The 19,813-nt window shown below is 37.9% G+C and overlaps 1 protein-coding gene across 1 annotated transcript in view; it reads right to left on the bottom strand.

Moving 5' to 3' along the window:
• Positions 1-19,537, bottom strand: part of LOC126365833 (aldehyde dehydrogenase 1A1-like) — a 36,861-nt gene extending 17,324 nt beyond the window's left edge. Inside the window, exons 1-5 of the mRNA XM_050008464.1 lie at positions 19,329-19,537; positions 18,206-18,310; positions 18,008-18,109; positions 3,005-3,170; positions 1,067-1,257 (exon numbers count right to left, since the gene is read on the bottom strand). Coding sequence (XP_049864421.1) covers positions 1,067-1,257; positions 3,005-3,170; positions 18,008-18,109; positions 18,206-18,310; positions 19,329-19,361 — 597 coding nt within the window. The 5' untranslated portion in view covers positions 19,362-19,537. The remainder of the gene's footprint in view (positions 1-1,066; positions 1,258-3,004; positions 3,171-18,007; positions 18,110-18,205; positions 18,311-19,328) is intronic.
• Positions 19,538-19,813: the final 276 nt, after the last annotated feature.

Raw genomic sequence — 19,813 nt, 5'->3', positions numbered from 1 at the left:
TCTTTCAAACCATATTATACATCTAAAACTTAATGCTTTTTGCAGGAAAACCACACACACAAGTTAGGCAGTACATGATGCTAATGTCCCATCATTCTTCCGAACTTAAAATTTCACTCAAGTTGTTTAGCTTTTCAGAAGGATAGAAAGAAAGGCAAAGATGTTACATAGACATGACAACATGATCATGGCCCTAAAGTCAGCTGCAAGTCTGTGTGGTGTGCCGCTGATAAGGGCCAAGTGACTGAATGAACAGCTTACAATTATATTTTTCTGTTATAAAAATAACTTGTTCCAGGTATGTATGAAAGCCATCATTATAAGCTAGACATAAATGAATCAGGTACTGCATTTTTTTATAATACTGGCCTCAGATTTACAAGGATGGAGGCTCATGCTCCGTGCAGCCATTCTGATGAAGGTTTTCCATGGTGCTCCTAAATCACTTCAAGAAATACCAAGATGATGCCCTCAAGGACTGGGCTGACCAACTCTCCTCTCGTCATTAAAAACTTGTATATACATTCATACATCTGTGTTTATGACTAATGTTTTTCTTTTGCATCAACCTGCCAAACACCGATTCATCGTAGAATTATCCTTGTGTGAATAAATTACTAGCACTAGCAATATTACAAATTACCAAAGAGATAGATTGCTGTTCACCACATAGAGGAGGCACTGAGTCACAGGCAGGCCCAATGGAAAGACTGCTAAAAAGTCCTAATTCAAAAATAGAAAACATGCACACACATAGCCACTATCTCCAGCCACAGCAGATCATAATTTCCGTTTGCTATGACATCAGAAATATTTCACCTGGTTGTGATTAGTGGCACTTACATACCTCAAACTGACGTATTTTGTCTGTGAGAAGCCATCTCCTAATCTAATTGGGAGTCCCTGAGTTTGGCAAGCTATTGCTTCATTGTGACTGCAGATATTACTCGGAATTTTGCTCAGCAAGTGACACCAATGTCTCTATTCGTATCTGCTGTAATAGTATCCAGACAGTTTCAACCACTGTCTGTGTCTCAAAGAAAGACAAAGAAGCAACCAGACTCACTTCTTTGCACAGAGCTGCAATGTATAAAGCATTGATAGGTGTATCTTCAGCAGGCTTCAGTACTACAGTGCACCCAGTAGCAAAAGCTGGAGCTAATTTCCATACAGCCATCAGTACAGGAGCATTCCATGGTATTATCTGCCCAACTACTCCGACAGGCTCTTTCCGTGTGTAGGTGAAGTAAGGGCCATCTGAAATTTAAAAGACCGCAACTGTCTTATTTTATCTTTATCCTTTGATCAACTGAAATATAGTACTGATTGATATGAGAAACACTATTAGAAGTGTTAACAATGCCTGGGCAAAAGATAAACATTTACTTACACAACTGCTTAAACTTTCATGGCCATTTCTTGATGTACAGCCTGTTGGCACTTATCTTGGGGTCTCAATTTCTCCAGCATGAGTGGGTAGTATTGTTAAAGGTTCACCTTCTAGTCTACCACTAACAATTCTGGATGATTATTTGAAAATGCTAACCACTAATTCCGGAAAAATGACAAAAAACACTAAATGACCATCAGTGGAAGATCCTAGGATGAGTGCCAAAGGCAACATGTCAAAAATTTCTTTCTTTCTTATTGGAACAACATCAACTGATATATGGCTAAAAATACAAGAAAGAAACAGAAATATGCTAAATCTACAGATTTCAGAGACTTTTTTTCAAAAGTTCATCTTTTAGAAAGAACCAGTAGATAAGAAAGAGGAAGGAGGATAAAAGGAATGATTTATAGATGTTGAGTTAGGAAAGTTGTTCTATGCCATGGACTGAGATAACTTCATGGTACATAAAAGCTGTTGTAGAAACAGCAATAGTAAGGCCTTGGAATGTTTTTTGCCTCAGGAGCAACAGTCATTTTTACTTCTGACTCTTTTTTCATGTCTGTTTCCTCTTTCCAGGTATGGAGACAGTTAACCTTCTTCCATCATGTTGTGTCAGTACCGTAACATGTTGCCAGAGGAATTAAAAATTGCGCACCCTGTTGGTGGAATAGAGGAGTATTGTGTGGTAATTTGTTTTCTGCAATTGAAGAAGATCAATCCAGCAAATAATTCTTGCAGAGTTGGTGTAAATGTATGGCTAACAATGCATTATAGGACAACTGTTAAATGGCACAGACACTTCAATTAAGGCAAAAAAGCCTGAAAGGCAAAGAAGAGTTGAGAATCAAAGGACAAGTGGAGGCCCATGTGCTGTAAAACCATCATACCAAAATCAAAGTGTGAATGGGAAAACTGAAAACAAGTCCTAGTTTAGACTTCAGTGTCTGGCACAACATTATGAGCGTGACAGAGATCACTGAACACTATGTTCCGTGATTGCCCAACCCCATTCAGAAAGCCCACCTAATTGTGGCAGCAGCAGAAATGTTGCAGCTGTGTTAGGCCACTCAAGATTACTTCTTTAGCTCCCTAATCACCATGGGTGATTACTGGGTGTATCATTACAACCCTAAGGAAAAGGAATAAAGCACGTTGCACACGGATTCATCACCACTGAAAATGGTGAAGAACCAATCATCTCCAGAGTAGTCTATAATGAGTTTTTTGGGATTGCCATGCTGTGATGTTAACTGAGTATGCTTGTTACTACCATAATTTCCAGGCTACTTGCAGAAGATTGCCAAGGGTGTCTTTTTGGCTCATGACAATGCCCCAGTTAAGTCTGCACTGGCACGGTCACACATGCAGTGTATCTGAGCTACCAAATTTTTCCTCTACCCCCTCCCAATTCTCTTTCTTCATCTGAAATAATTAGTCATTTGCATATAACAAAGGTGTTCTCTCTCTCTCTCTCTCTCTCTCTCTCTCTCTCTCTCTCTCTCTATTATCTTTTTATGGACAAAACACAGCAATTAATTGTTGCATTTGACCTTTTACACTCGTATGTAGTTATCATTCACTACTCTAGTTAAAGATATGAACTCTCATTACCTGTAGGTATGGTGTGACCATGGATTTTGTCAGCCCAGCCAGCAAGGTAACGCAAACAGTTGGCAGAAAATATGATTTCACCATATGAAGCTGGAAATATCTTCCCTCCTTCCATGCTCTGCAGTACAGCCAAATAGTGAATATCTCTTTCTATCAAGTCTGCTAGCTATAAACAGAATAAAACAAAAAAACAAAAAAACTAGATTAAGTGTGAATCATAAACTTGCATCTTTTAATGGCCCAGTGAAGGGAACACACTATCTTCAGTTAGTTGGTGTTATTAGATATTATATTGCATTACATGGTACATGACACCTTAGTAAGTTAGCCTAATAATATACATCTAAGAATGGTAGGACCCTCTCACTATCCACCAAAACAGGAATAAATGGAGCAAGGCTGCGACATGGCACAAATAATTATTTTTTTCCTACTTCGGTAGTTCATTTCTCTTGTATGTGCGTGTGTGTGTGTGTGTGTGGGGGGGGGGGGGGGGTTTGTGTGAATTTAATAATAGTATTCCCATAAAGAAATGCAAAGTATTTAACAAAGGTTTCAAAACTAAGTTTCCAAACAGACAAAGTCCATGGCATACTAAACATCTTATTGATTTGTAAAACAAGGCTACATTGTTATCCAAACAGCTAAACAAAGATCAGGCAGATCTTATGTACTAATAGATAGGGAGCACTGAGAATTGCAGAAGGTGGTTTTAAAAAATTGCATGAAATCAGCAGAAGGAATCCATCATGAGTTCCAAAGTGTTACCAGTAGCTCAGTTAGCAAAATGGGGTAGAATGATTGAGCAATAAGCGACACATTTCTGTAATCATTACTAACCGACACTTGAGACGGAGTAAAGAGCAATGCCACTGAGAAGGAGGAAGGAAAAAGAAAGACTAGACTGGAGTTTATTGTCCCATCAGACAGCAAAGTCAGTACAGATGGAACACAAGCTCAGATTATGTAAGGATGGGGAAAGAAATCGGCCATAGCCCTTTGAAAGGAACCATCCCAGCATTTTTCTGGAGCAATTTCGGGAAATCACTGAAAACCTAAATCACGACAGCTAGACACAGATCTGAACTGTCATCCTCCTGAATGCAAGTCCAACATGATAACCCACTGTACCACTTCACTCTGTGACACCAGTGCACCATGACTAATTGGAAATGAGTGATGAATCACACTTTCCCTTGAGGCAATCTGATTAAAGGGTTTGTGTTTGGCAAATGCTCGGACATTGTTACTTGCGACCATGTGTAGTGCCAACAAAGAAGTACGGAGGACGTAACATTACAGTTGGTATGGGAGTGTTTTCAGTGGTTGGAGTGTGGTCACCTTACAGCACTTAACAAAATGCTAAATCTGCATCTACTTCTATACTCTGCAAACCACAGTGAAGTGCATGGCAGAGATATGTCCCATTGTACCAATTATCAGGGTTTCTTCTCATTCCATTCATGTTTGGAGCGTGGGAAGAGCAAATATCTGAATGCCGCTGTGTATGCTGTAATTATTCTATCTCATCCTCAAAATACCTATGCATACATACACACATACATACATTAATCTTTGTTCCATAGATCATGAATATGACATTTCGTAATGATGTGGAACGTGTCACTTTAACGTAAGTTTTCTTTACACAAAACAATTAATTTGTTTTATAGTTACTACTTCATATCTAAGAATTCATCTATTGAGCAGAAAGAGTTGTCATTCAGAAACTCTTTTAATTTGCTTTTAAATATTGGTTGGCTATCTGTCAGACTTTTTATACTATCTGGCAAATGACAAAAGATTTTTGTGGCAGCGTAATTCACCCCTTTCTGTGCCAAAGTAAGATTTAATCCAGAATAGTGAATATCATCCTTTCTTCTAGTGTTGCAGCTATGCACTTCACTGTCGTTTTTAATTGGGATTTGTTATTAACAACAAATTTCATAAGTGAATATATGTATTGCGAAGGTACTGTGAATACCCCGAGTTCCTTAAATAAAGGTGATCTTAAGTGGGCTCCAGCTATTATTCTGATTACACACTTTTGTGCAATGAATACTTTCTCTCTTAATGACAAATTTCCCCAAAATATGATGCCATATGAAAGCAGTGAATGAAAATAGGCATAGCAGGCTAATTTACTGATATATTTATCACCAAAATTTGCAATAACCCTAATAGCATAAGTAGCTGAACTGAATCATTTCAGCAGATCATTTACGTGTTTCTTCCAATACAATTTCTCATCAATGTACACACCCAGAAATTTTGAGTATTACTACATTAGCAACAGACTTCCATTCATAGTCTATATTTATCAATGGTATTATGCCTTTTACTGTATAGAATTGTATAAACTGTGTTTTCTCAAAATTTGGTGAGTGCCCATTTGCAGAGAACCACTCAATAATTTTCTGAAAGACATTATTTGCTATTTCCTCAGCTGATTCTTGCTTCTTGGGTGTGATTACTAGAGTTGTATCATCAGCAAAAATAACTAACTTTGTATCTTCATGAATATAGAGAGGCTAGTCATTAATATACCATATTTACTCGAATCTAAGCCGCACTCGAATCTAAGGCGGACCTGAAATTTGAGACTTGAAATTCAAGGGGGGAGAAAAGTTTTAGGCCGCACCTCCAAATCGAAACATAGTTGTTCCATTGTAATATGAGACACAATTTAGGTCAAATGAATGACGATACAGCTACAGTAGTTTGGTTTGAGCTGTAAGCTTAGCAGTTAAGCTTTACCAGGTAGCCATTGCTATGTGTCAGGCGCTCCATCCGTATTTATACGGGTACCCTTCCTTTTCAAGTGCTTTGTCTGGTTTGAAATGATTGATTATTTTTCTTTGATCCGATAAGTGCCGTTCTCTTGTTATAAGTGCTTACGTCACTCTAAGCTCAAAATGCATTACTCTACTGTGTCATGCATCGTTTGTCGCATTGTGTGATAATGAGTGTTTATGGCTTGTCGCCGCTTGTGGCATGGCTTGCTTTTATGCGCGCTACCGCCGCTTACAATTAAAAAGAGAGAGAGAGAGAGAGAGAGAGAGAGAGAGAGAGGAATTGTCTCATAAGCAAAACAATGGTAAGAGATTGCTATTTGTTGTTATTTACACTGCTGCTTTCTTTGATAATGATCAACAAGAACCAAATAATAGACTGCGTATGATAGAAGATATTCTGACGAGAGTTTAGCGAAAAATTTTCTCTGCCTGAAAATCTTTGCAGACGCTTCTTTAGTACATTACATTCTGCACAGAAATTAGAGTCATCTTAGATTTAAAAATGTAGTCAATGCTGTGCTTCATTTCTGACTGCATCACTATTAGGCATAAGAATAATACGAATATAAACATGACATGTTATGTATATTCTCCCGCGTTTGCTGTTGTCTCACTCGAATTTCGTAGTTTATTAGGCAGACAGGATTTAAATGAGATAGCACCAAACACGAAAGAATACATGGCAAAATTGTATATTTATGTTATACTTATGATGAAGAGAATACTGCATGTGATTCACAATTCATAAAAGTTCCTATTAGCAACCATCTCTTCTCACAGGTAGGAAAAATTTCAGAACGTAGAGTTGGCCATATTGACGAACATGCCAAACAGTCTTGCTCATCAGATTTTCGTAGTTCATTGAAATGCTGCGACATTCGAAGATGAACAATAAGGAATTTGTATTTACTTCGTTGGATAATGTAGGGAAATGCAGTGGTCGAAACTCGAGGCGGAGAAAAAAGCTCGTCTGCCACCCTTTTTTTTTTTAAATTTATTTACTGATGCAGAGGTTTTGGTGCCAGTATTTATCATTTTGCTTGCAAAGCATGGCTGTGTAGCACTACATATATTCGATGGCAGAAGTTAGTTGTGGCAGCACCTACCAACATTTTTCATAACTTCCGCTTACTTTGCACTCGATTCTAAGCCGCAGGCAGTTTTTTGTATTACAAAAACCGGAAAAGAAGTGCGGCTTGGATTCGAGTAAATACGATATATTAAGAACAAAAGGGACCCAAGACCGAACCCTGTGGGACGCCATTCTTGATACCGCCCCAGTTAGAGGACTCTGCTGGTTTTTGTAGACTATCTGTACTGTTAATTTCAACCTTCTGCATTCTTCCAGTTAAGTAGGAATTAAACCATTTGTGCACTGTCCCACTCATACCACAAAACTTAAGCTTATCTAGAAGAATTTCATGATTCACACAATCAAAAGCCTTTGAAAGATCGCAAACTATCCCAATGGGTGATGTTCAGCTATTCACTGCGTTTAATATTAGATCAGTGAAAGCATATATAGCATTTTCTGTTGAAAGGTCTTTCCGAAAACCAAATTGATATTTTGTTAGTACTTCACTTTTACAAATAAATGACGCTACTCTTGAATACATTACTTTTTCAAGAGTTTTGGATAAAGCTGTCAGAATTGAGATTGGGCAGTAGTTGTTAGCATCAGATCTAAAAATGGGTTCAAATGGCTCTGAGCACATGGCACTTAACATCTGTGGTCATCAGTCCCATAGGACTTAGAACTACTTAAACCTAACTAACCTAAGGACATCACACACATCCCTGCCCAAGGCAGGATTCGAAACTGTGACCGTAGCCGTCACATGGTTCCAGACTGAAGCGCCTAGAACCGCACGGCCACACCGGCCGGCAGCATCAGATCTATCCCCCTTTTTATGCAATGGTTTAACAATAGCATATTTCAGTCTATCTGGAAACAGGGCAACTAAGAGTTACTATGTATGTGACTGAGAATCCTACTTATTTGTTGGGTACAAGCTTTTAGTACTCTGTCAGAAATGCCATAAATTCCATGTGAGCTTTTACATTTGAGTGAATTTATTATTTTCGTAATTTGAGGAGGAGAGGTGGGTTGAATTTCAGTTTTATCAAATTGTGTACGTAATGCCTCTTCCATATAGTGCCTAGCATTTTCTAATGAATAGCTAGATCCTATTTTCTCTACAACACTTAAAAATGATTATTAAAAATGTTTTCTACTTCTGACTCCTTGTTAACAAACTTTTCATTGTTTTTGATAGAAATACAGTCTTCCTGAGCTCTCGGTTGCCCTGTTTCCCTTTTCACAATATTACAAATTGTTGAAATTTTATTATCAGATGCGTTAATCTCAGACATAATGCACATACTTCTGGACTTTTTAATAAATTTTCTTAATACAGTGCAGTAGTTTTTATAATGTTTCATTGTTTCGCGATCATTAGTCCTCCTAGCTATAAGATATGTTTCCCTTTTTTGTTAACAAGATATCTATCCCTTTAGTAAGCCATGGCTTTTTACACGGTTTTTTTACAATTATATTTCACTGTTTTCTTAGGGAAACTGTTTTCAAATATACTCACAAGAGTATCATGAAATAGGTTAAATTTTAAATTAGCATCATGTTCCCTGTACACCTCTTCCCAGTCTAACTGTTGCAAGCTTTCCCTAAAATTTTAAAGTGTTAAATTGTTAATGGAATGCACTATTTTGGAGGACTGTTTTGTATTACTGTATGGAGCTATATCATATATTGTAACTAGCTGTGCAGCATGATCAGACAGACCATTCTTAACAGGAAAAGTTTTCATTTGATTTAATTTATCTTGGTCTATGAAAACGTTATCTATCGGTGTGCTGCTTTCCTGTACCACCTGAGTAGGAAAATGAATAACTGATGTCAAATTGAAAGAACCAAGTAACACTTCAAGGTCAAGCTTTCTATCTGACACTCTCAGAAAATCTACAATGAAATCCCCATAAACAATAATTTGTTTTCCTTTGCCTGACAGGTAGCACAAAAAAGCATCCAAGTTTTGTTCAAAACTAGTTGAAAATTTCCCAATGGTGACTTACACGAGGCTGCAATTATAAAAGTGCCTGTATTTGGTTTAAGGTCACATCACATGCTTCTATGTGTTGCTCTACACAATTTTTTTTAGTTTCCAAATTTTTCACACTACAACAGATTTTATGGCAACGCCTCCTCTCTCAATAGCGTCTCTACTTACACGAGCTGAAAGCTTATATCCACCTACATTTACCATTTCCATACCTATGACTATATGATGTTCAGACAGGCATAGTACATCTATTCCACCCTCAGTTTCTAAATCTTCTATACAAAGAAGAAGCTCATCTACTTTGTTTTTTAATCCCCTGATATTTTGATGCAATATACTAACATTATTTTTTTACTGTGCTTTTATGTGAATCTTGTGACATACTAACATTATTTTTCACTGTACTGTTAGGAGAGTTTTATGATATTTTCACATCTCTAGTACCTGCTTCTCTGAACTTTTCATTTTTATTTCAATAAGTGTAGGAAGATCGGATACTGATCTTAGTCTATAATGGTACTCCCATGTGTTTCAGTGCCCCCCTAAAGATTTTGCTATCTTCCCAGCCAGTTTACCCTTCCCTTTCCTATTGAGATGCAGGCCATGTCTTGTGAGTTCCCACCTACCAATACCATCAATAAGAATCAAAACCTATACCTGACAAAGTAGCCGCCCGAAGCAGCTGCTGTGAACGATACATATGGGGTTGTAATATATTCCTACAATCATCATTTAAAATCAGTTGATGTAAACTTTCTTAGTAAACTTTCTCAGGATAGTTTACATCTATTTTCAAGAGTCTGCCAGTTCAATCTCTTCTGTATCTCTGTGACACTCACATGGATCAAACAAACCTGTAACCATTTGTGCTGCCCTTCTATGTATATATTCAATATCCCCAGTTAGTCCTATTTGGCATGGGTTCCACACACTTGAGCATTATTCTAGAACTGGTCGCACAAGTGATTTGTAAGCAATCTCCTTTGTAGACTGATTGCACTTCTCCATTATTCTACCAATAAACTGAAGTCTACCACCTGCTTTAGCCATGAAGGAGCCCATGCATTCATTCAGTTTCATATCGCCACAAAGTGTTACACCCAGTTACTTGCATGAGTTAGCTAATTTCAAATGTGGAAGGGTTTGAAGATTGTATCAGGACAACAATTAAAAACCACAATAGTTGCTGAACCAATAATATTTTGTTGTTTATGATGGTTTCAAAATAATTCCATCTTCTGACATACAATGTAATGTTAGAAACAATGTATTACAATTCTGGATAAGCAGTTGTCAAACAAAAATTCTTTGTCCCACAGGATAAAACAATGTTCCTAATAAGTTGCCAAAACAAACATTGAAAAGCCACAATCTGCAGAATGATGAAACACCTAAGAAATATTAAGAGTAGAAAAAGGACCACACAATATGGGAGTCAAACTTACACAGGATCCCAACAGCAACCACACTCATGCTTGTCTTTCTTACTAACAGGAAAACTGAACAGCTGATGGGACAGACCAGTGAGAGCATGTGCCTCAGCAGTTGTGTCTGTGTATGTGCAGATGGATATGTGTGTGTGTGTGTGTGTGTGTGTGTGTGTGTGTGTGTGTGTGCGCGCGCGCGCGAGTGTACACCTGTCCTTTTTTTCCCCTAAGGGAAGTCTTTCCGCTCCCGGGATTGGAATGACTCCTTACCCTCTCCCTTAAAACCCACATCCTTTCGTCTTTCCCTCTCCTTCCTGAAGAAGCAACCATCGGTTGCGAAAGCTAGTAATTCTGTGTGTGTGTTTGTGTGTTTTGTTCATTGTGCCTGTCTGCCGGCACATTCCCGCTTGGTAAGTCTTGGAATCTTTGTTTTTAATATACAAACAAAGTTGATGTGACTTACCAAACAAAAGCGCTGGCAGGTCGATAGATACACAAACAAACACAAACAACAACACAAAATTCCAGCTTTCACAACCAATGGTTGCTTCTTCAGGAAAGAGGGAAGGAGAGGGAAAGGCGAAAGGATGTGGGTTTTAAGGGAGAGGGTAAGGAGTTATTCCAATCCCGGGAGCGGAAAGACTTACCTTAAGGGGGAAAAAGGACAGGTACACACACACGCATATATATATATATATATACAAGCAGACATTTTTAAAGGCAAAGAGTTTGGGCTGATCTCTGCCCAAACTCTTTGCCTTTGCAAATGTCTGCTCGTGTCTGTGTATGTGCGCATGGATATATGTGTGTGTGTGTGTGCGAGTGTATACCTGACCTTTTTTCCCCTTAAGGTAAGTCTTTCCGCTCCCAGGATTGGAATGACTCCTTACCCTCTCCCTTAAAACCCACGTCCTTTCATCTTTCCCTCTCCTTCCCTCTTTCCTGAAGAAGCAACCGTTGGTTGCGAAAGCTTGAATTTTGTGTGTATGTTTGTGTTTGTTTGTGTATCTATCGACCTGCCAGCGTAAGTCACATCAACTTTGTTTTTAGATATATTTTTCCCACGTGGAATGTTTCCCCCATTATACACTTATTAATGGTTTGACAGGGGTGAGAGTGGGGGCTTCTTAGAATATCTGACTCTGTAAGTACATTAAGTGTGGAACCTATACCTAGTGTGCAAGACTACCAAGTCACCATTAAACTGTTGTAATTCATCCTGGCTATTAATCAAATGCATAGTCAGAGACGACCTGGAGTTAGCAACATCTTTATGTTCTTGAAATCTAATATGACAGTTCCTTCGTGTATGACCATTGCATTTGTCCTGCATTACAATCAACACGATAAACAGCAGATCCTTCTTATATGCTTCACAATTTATTAACCTAGTGCCTGAACTTCAAGGTACAAAATATCAAAACAATATTGGCTATCAAAATTTCTCTTCCCATCTCCTGAGAGGTGTAACAAATCCTACAGGACCTACCATTGCTCTTTCATTTACATGTTTCCTACAACATACACTTAAGTTTTGTTTCTTATGTTTAGCCTGTGATGGAACATATCCTCTTCCATTTGTACTTTTGTTAATAGATCTGATTTTTTTCTACAAAATTTGTTAATGTGCTGGTTACACATATTTGTGTTTTATATCTAGATGTACAGGTTATCTTCCTCCTAGTGTTTAATGGCATGCTTACTCTTATTTGCTTTCCCCACTCCTGGTTTTAAACCTTCCACCAACCACAGCTGCACACAACTTTCTTTGCATCACATGTGGTGTGCACTCTCACTGGTCTCTTCCCTCATCAGATTATGGTTTTCCTGTTAGTATGGCCAGATGACCAAGACAGTGATTGCTGTTGAGATCCTAAGTGGCTTTCACATATTGTAGGCTTTTTTTCCTCTTTTCGATATTTCTTAAGTGTTTTGTGCTTCTGTGAGCAGTGTCTTTTCCCCCATGTTGTGTATGATGACTTACATGTAATGGAAGAGTTCCTACATTTCTATGATTTTGATGAGGATAGTGCCACAGGACCAGATATTTTAGAAGTGATTGAAATGGCAGCTGAAGGAATAGGACTCACTTGGGAAAAACTGTTTTCTGTAACTGCGTATGAAGTGCCCGCAATGTGCGGTAAAGTAAAAGGGTTTATTGGCCTAATGCAGAAAAAAACTTAACATGCCAAATTTACCTTATGTTCATTGTTTTGCACACGAAGAGGATCTTTGTACAAAAGTTGTACATCCTTAATATGTGATGAATGCAATGGTGTGTATCATGGGCTATATTCATTCTCATATGCTCATTCACCAGTTCAAAGAATCTTTTTACTTAATTTGAAGAGGAGTATCCAGGTATCCCCTAACATGCTGAGGTGCACTGGTTGAGCAAACAAAAAAGATTTCCCAAATTTTTCAGTTACTACACCATGACTCATTTTTGGAGGACAAACGATGTCTGGAGCCACTTTTGCCTGTCCCTGAATAGGTAACTGATTTAGGATTTTTATCAGACATTACAGCTCTTCTAAATATTTAAATTTGAAAAACTCCAAAATGAAAATAGTCTCATCAAGGATATGGTTGGCAAAATAAAAGCTTTGCAATATAAACTTCAGCTCCTTGAAGACAACCTTTCAGAGAAAAGTACACAACACTTTCCTGAGCTATGTAAGTGGGAAGGAGCACACTTTAATAAATACATTGTGGTGCTACAGTCCCTTGAAAATTAATTTAATGACAGATTCCAGATAATGTACCGGTATATTGACAACAGCAAAGTAAAGTCGATTTTGTTAAATTTACATGTGTAACATACATGAAAAACAATAGTCCACATTACCTGTGTATTTAGAACGTACCTTCTTTTAGTACTTCAACTTTATACATTACTTTCATTTGTTAACATTTGGTATTGTTTGTGTTACCGGAAATTACTAACTTGCAGCCAATACTTGATGCGTTTGTAACACTCTTTTCGAAAGCAATTTAAAAACCACCTCTTGAATACATTTTGAACTAATCAATTTGCAAACTGACGATAGCAGAAAGAATTTACTTTACAATATCAAAGATTTGGTCGAATTCTATCAGAATTTGGAGAAGGACGAATTTCCTAATCTGCACAGTGAAATAAAGATTATTTTTATTTTTATACCCACATGTGTACGTGAAAGCTTTTTTTTAATTTGATTTCAAGCAAGTATTTTTGATAGTAATATAAAAAATGCTCCAAGAATTTCTGTCAGTCAATCCCCTATTCCAGATCTTAACAGCAAAACGGCAGATAAAAAAAAGTTTTGGTAATGGTAGGATAGGTGGAATGAGGGAGACAAGTATAAAGAAAGAGAGAGTCAGCACTATTGCGCAAAGTCAAGGAGTGGAAGTTTGCGCTCTCATCAACATAGTAAAGCCATCTCCTGCACTTTGCACTGCACAATGCACTGGTGCAAACATTCTGATGCCGATGACAACTTTTCTTCACAGTGGCAATGATCAGAATGATACCATGAGCTTGACTCCAGAGCTCTGGAATGTTAAATGTTTCTAAGTAGTTGGACATTTGGTGGTGCTAGTCAGTACCTCCTTCGCCAATGTGTTTTAGCAACTTTAAATGTACATTGTGTTCCCCAACAGCTTTGCATTATTTCAGAGCTCAGATACCATTAGCAGTTTGTTCTGCAGTGCTGTTGCACAACAGCACACATTCATGCAGGTCATCATACAATTTCTTTACTGTGGATCTGGCCTCCTTGCTATTGTGAGTGAGTCAAGATCTATCATCAGATTACATCCTCACTTCTGTGAGTGTACCCTATTCTCTTCATTAGTCCCTCACCCAACTTCCTTATTACATCCGAGAAAGGGTATTGCTCAAGCCCATAAAATCATCAGGTGACCTGAGAAATTTTTGGCCAATATCTTCACATTGCCATTCATTCAGGCTATTTGAACAAATTATTTTGTCTTTGCTTATACCACTCATTAAACAAAAGTTCATTAGAGAACAAGCTGGCTTTTGACTAGGGTGGTTTTGCACAGGGTGGGTGTACCCAGCTTGCCCGGCTTTGAGAAAGGTCTTGTTAATGGTGTCACCTTAGTTGATCTGAGTGCAGCTTATGACACAGTAAATATTGGGAGACTGCTTCCAAAGGTGTACAATACAGCAAAAGATTACAGCTTTATGTAGATCACTGCAGAGCTGCTGAGCAACAGTAACTTCTATGTTAGCTTTCAAAACATCAAAATTTAGTGGTAGAAAGCAAAAAAATGGTCTTTCCCAAGGAATCTTTCTTTCTCCCACATCATTTAGCCTTTATACCAGTAACCAGCCATGTAATAAGGATTGCATCTCATTTATTCATGCAATCTACCCCTCTCGACCTAAGACATTTGAGGCATCGAAAGACAACTTTTGTCTGCTCTTAACTAACTGAGACAGTATTAGGAAGTCAACATCCTGAAGCCAAATCCAACCAAAACAGTAGTCAGCACTTTCCACCTCCGCAACAAACAAGCCAACTACCAGTTAGAAGTCCTACAGCTCGGAACTCCTCTCAAACACAGCTCTACCCTTAATGGCAGATCGACATTCAAGTAGCAATGTGACAGTACCAGAATGAAGGACACAGCACAAAACAATGTATTAAGAAAAATAAAAGGCACAATTTGGGGAGCCAGCCGACATGTGCTTTAGATGTTGGCTCTAGCCTTGTGTTACTCGGCAGAAGACTAGGCTTCCCCTGGAAAATACCAATCCTGCCACCCAAAACAGGTTGACATTGCTCTTAATCAAACTAGCCACCAGCTGACAGGATGCTTGACACCAGTTCCAATTGAGAAGATCAAAATTCTGGCTGGAAGAGCACCACCAAACATTAGACACATAGCAACAGCAAAATCTAAAAGGAGCAAAATCCACACCTATGATAAAACACTCACGTCATGCACTAGAACCTGTTTCTCAGTGTCTTTGCAGCAGATCAGAGCTAAAAGTGATTGGATACCACTGCTCGAGTAGCTACCCCCAGGAAATGTCTGCTCGTCACTCTGTTGTCTTCAAATGGGAAATGGCTGAAGTAAAACTGCCGTGTTAAAATGGGGACTCTGTGATAACCAAGATGAGAAGATGGTTAGCCATTTCCTTCACTGCCCTGCATACACCATCTCCTCGGGCATCATAACACAAGAGAATGTGGCATAAGCCCAACAGCAGTACACCCTGCTGAGGCACTGCACTTCATTTATATGGTCATTATCGGCATGTGACGAGAAGGAGCAGGAGTAAGTAATAATATCAGTAGACTTAAAACTTGTGTTGTAAAGATCATCACTCAAACATTCTACTGGTTTGGAGGAAATGGTATCTTGCTGAAAGAAAACTAAACTCTGAAGATGGTTTTCTACTCTCAAAGACAGGTTTCCATCAGATTATCTAAGTTATGTTAAATTTTTGAGGTTATTTTTAGTTTATGAATTATCTTGGGATCTGCACATAAAATATGTTAGTGGCAAGTTATTGAGAGTGATTTATTCATTTAGGCAACTTCTGGGTTGTGTATCTTATTTATTTATTTATTTATTTTATTTTCATCCAGCATCAACTGTTAACAAATTTTTTTATGTTCCACCTTCTGGATTAGTGAGAGCCTTATTTACTGGAGTTACATATTATATGCCTGGCATTATTATCTACACAAATTTTTCTCAGTTTAGTCAAGAGAATAATGTTACATTTTACAAATTTTTTTATGTTCCACCTTCTGGATTAGTCAGAGCCTTATTTACTAGAGTTACATATTATATGCCTGGCATTATTATCTACACAAATTTTTCTCAGTTTAGTCAAGAGAATAATGTTACATTTATGAACTATACATAAAAACAATTTGCTATTGCAATACATAGATTAAGAAATTTACAGTTTCTGACACAGTCTTCAGATATGTGATTCACATATTTTTAGAAAAAAAGGCTTCTATCGTACGACTGTACTAAGTCTAGAAACTAATCTATTGAATACACATAACTGATTGGGAGCCACAATTTTAATTTCTTCTTTAATTCTGTTATGGGTAATTTGTGGATATTATGGTGGAAGCAATTCAGTAATTTAATGCCTGCATAGTGAAGGCTTTTCTTGTAAAGTGTGGTTCTATGAGAGATATTGTGGTGTTTATCTCAACCTCTACTGTTGTGGTCAGGTATTTCTCTATAAGTATTTTCTTACTGGTTACTGCCATAATCATACAGTGTTTTAGATTCTTTAAACAAATTTCTGAAGGGTTCCCTGGCACATTTCTTTCCTATAATTCTAAATGCCTTCTTCTGTAGGATAAGTATTCTTTTCATATTATCTTAGATCCCCATACCTCTATCCCATAGCTTAGATGGGATTCAAATAGAGCAAAATATGTTTGCCTCAGAGTGGTAGCACTGCAAAAGGTTAGTTTTCTTACAGCATACATGGTATGAGATAGCTTCTTGCAAATATCATATACTTGATTATACCAATTTAACTCTGCATCAAGTGTCAGGTCTTTCTTAATCTATTCATCATCCATTAAAATTTGGTTTCCACGAGTTTTTTGCCTTCCAAGAAAAAATTCAATATAGTCTGATTTATTTATATTTAATTTTAGTCTGTTTTCATTAAAATACTGCAGAGTAATGCCTGCTGCAATATTGGATTCCACTTCAAGTTGTGAACAGCTAGTATTATGGCATATTAGTGTGGTATCATCTGTTTATAAGATAGCTGCAGTGACATTTGTTATAGACTGAATAATATCATTAACATAAATAATAAAAATAAATGGTCCTAATATTGAGCAAAATTAATGCCAGTAGTGTTTGATTTATATGCTCCCTCTGTAGTACTAATAGTCACTAACCTGCTCCTATATGTCAAATAGGATCTAATCACATTATGGGCTGTCCCTGAAATTATGTTACCACTTCCTTTTTTTTATTTTTCCAAAACATAATATCATATGGTATTATTCTGTGCTGAAGCTGTTTGTTTGCAAGACATCTCTAACATTACAGAAAATGTAATTAGAGTAATAGTTACACAAAAAATGGCACGCTGTATATCTTTGCTTTTTGAACAAAAAATCATGGCAAAAACAGTTTTTTGTTTTAATTTATATGAAGTAGCAGTTTCCAAAAGCAAAATGCAGAGAGAATCTACAATGTTACAACAATGATAAATTATAATCCCTTCTGCAGACTTTTAAAAACAACTAATACTTATAAACTCATGGAGCACAAATTATTAAATAAGCTTCCACAAACTGTACCAGATTTATCTGAATAAGCATTCAAACACTTCATGACTAATTATCCCCACATCCATCCTACAAAATGAAGGATTTATCAATTGTATTATAGTACCTACTGTGTGACATTGTCTATTGCTGTAATGGCCTAATGACAAGATTCTATTCCTGTGCAGTTGAGAACCAACTAAAACAAAATTGCTCAACCAATTTGAGTTGAGTGTTGAACTGGGGAAGAAGAAGATTAAGAAGGGGGAAAACTGATGTTTATCACTTTGTGAATCAGTATGACATAGTTATGGACTACACAGTATAATACCAGCTTTTGAACTGTGCTGAAGGCAGCTATACAATCAAAACCTTGATGTTGGGAGAGGAGTTGTAGAAAATGTCAATAGTTCTGAATTGTAATGTTTACCTTGTGCATCAGTACTGCTCGCTTTGAAGCATCCATTGTCCTCCATTCTGAACCCCTCTTGAATGCTGCTTTGGCTGCAGCAACTGCTTTGTCTACATCTGCCTGTAAGATTCAATTCCATCACCAATCAAAGAAAGCTGTGTTTACGAGTTGATTAAGCACATATTAATAAGAATGAGAAAAATAAAATTTCTGTACCTTGTCACCCTCTGAAACATCAGCTATTTTTTCTCCATTTGTGGGGTTGTAAACAGGAAATTTCTTCCCGGAAACTGAATCAACAAATTCATTGTTGATGAATATCTGAAAAAAAGGATTGTCTGTTACGTTGCCTTCAGACTAAAATACAGAAAACAACAAAATATGAAAACTAAAATCAAAAATTGTTCAAGGATTCACTCTGGTATTGCACACACACGCACACTTTTTTTTAGTATGGGGAATGACAAGTATCACACTTTCCCATTTTCTCGTTCCACAATCAGATCTACCGTACAGCATACTGACGCTGTGTGTCTATGAGCGATGTCCAGATTGCTTTAAGTCTGCAATTATTTCGCTTCATCCGACCAACTGTAGGAGTGCAAACAATGGTTTATTAGTTAACAATCTACGGGAACGAATCGAAATCTGTCTTGCTCTAAGTGCAGCGGCTTATTTCAGTTTCTCTGTTTCAGCCAACATGTTTCCAGTCGTTCCTAATTTCATCATAGTTAGCCGTCTGTATCAACCCCCTGGCCGTCGTTTTTCCACATCTCCTAGATCTGTAAAAACCGGTTTTCGGATTCGGAGTGGTCACTATTCGCTGGGAGTCAACAAAGCAAACATCAAACGAATTCAGAGATGTGATTATGTAATTGTAACGAGTCCGTACAACCCATGTGATAGTTTAACGGATGCCCAGGGAACGAGGGGAATTTTTTGGATAAAAGATGAGGCTTTTGCGAAACTGTCTAGGGACGAATTTAGAGAAATAGTACCCGAAGAAGGCATCACTTATTCTACTCCACCGTCGCCAACATCGCGTGGGGCCTAATAGAATAAAACAAAAGAGATCAGGCACTTAAAGCGGCATAAAGACAGTTAACTTTCCTAGTTCCATACGCGTATGAAATAGTATATGACTGTCGCTAATACTGGTACGAAGTACCCTCGGCCATGCACCATACAGTGGGTTCCAGAGTATAACATCATTATTAATACAGTTCCCTACAGACAATACAAACTTCTGTGTAGTCCATTCTTGCGGTATTTTCTACGTTAAAAGAAAGCACTGTTGGCGACAACTATGATCTTGACACTTCGTACATCGAGCACTAACCTGTGTGTACTTGATGTCCACTTTTTTCGCCATGATGTTGAGAACTTGGTCCTCTTCTCTCCAGTACCGGCCGCCTCCAGCAGATGACACAATGTAAACAGGGCGTGCGGCGTAACATAGTATTTATCATGGACCCGCCTTCTTCCCCTGCGCTACTCGCACGCCCCCCACTCCTTCGTCTTCCCATACCAGGCAGACGCACCTTCCCCTCTTCGCTAGCAGCCTTGAGTCCTAATGTGACGCTGTATCAAACTGCAAGTCACTCTGTATGCTTCATTGTGCAACCTTCTGTAACAATGTTACCGTATTGTCTGTTTTTCCACTCCCATAATTTTGTGTGATCTGTAAGGATATACAGCTGAGCTGTTGTTTCCGCAGTATGCATACAATGGAAACAACTCGGCCGTATACCCGGAAGCGAAGAGGTAAACATTTATTTCAGGATGAGATTTTCACTCTGCAGCGGAGTGTGCGCTGATATGAAA

Source organism: Schistocerca gregaria, chromosome 4 (assembly GCF_023897955.1).
Source record: "Schistocerca gregaria isolate iqSchGreg1 chromosome 4, iqSchGreg1.2, whole genome shotgun sequence".
In the NCBI taxonomy this organism is placed as follows: Eukaryota; Metazoa; Arthropoda; class Insecta; order Orthoptera; family Acrididae; genus Schistocerca; species Schistocerca gregaria.
This window is presented reverse-complemented; position numbering and strand designations above follow the sequence as displayed.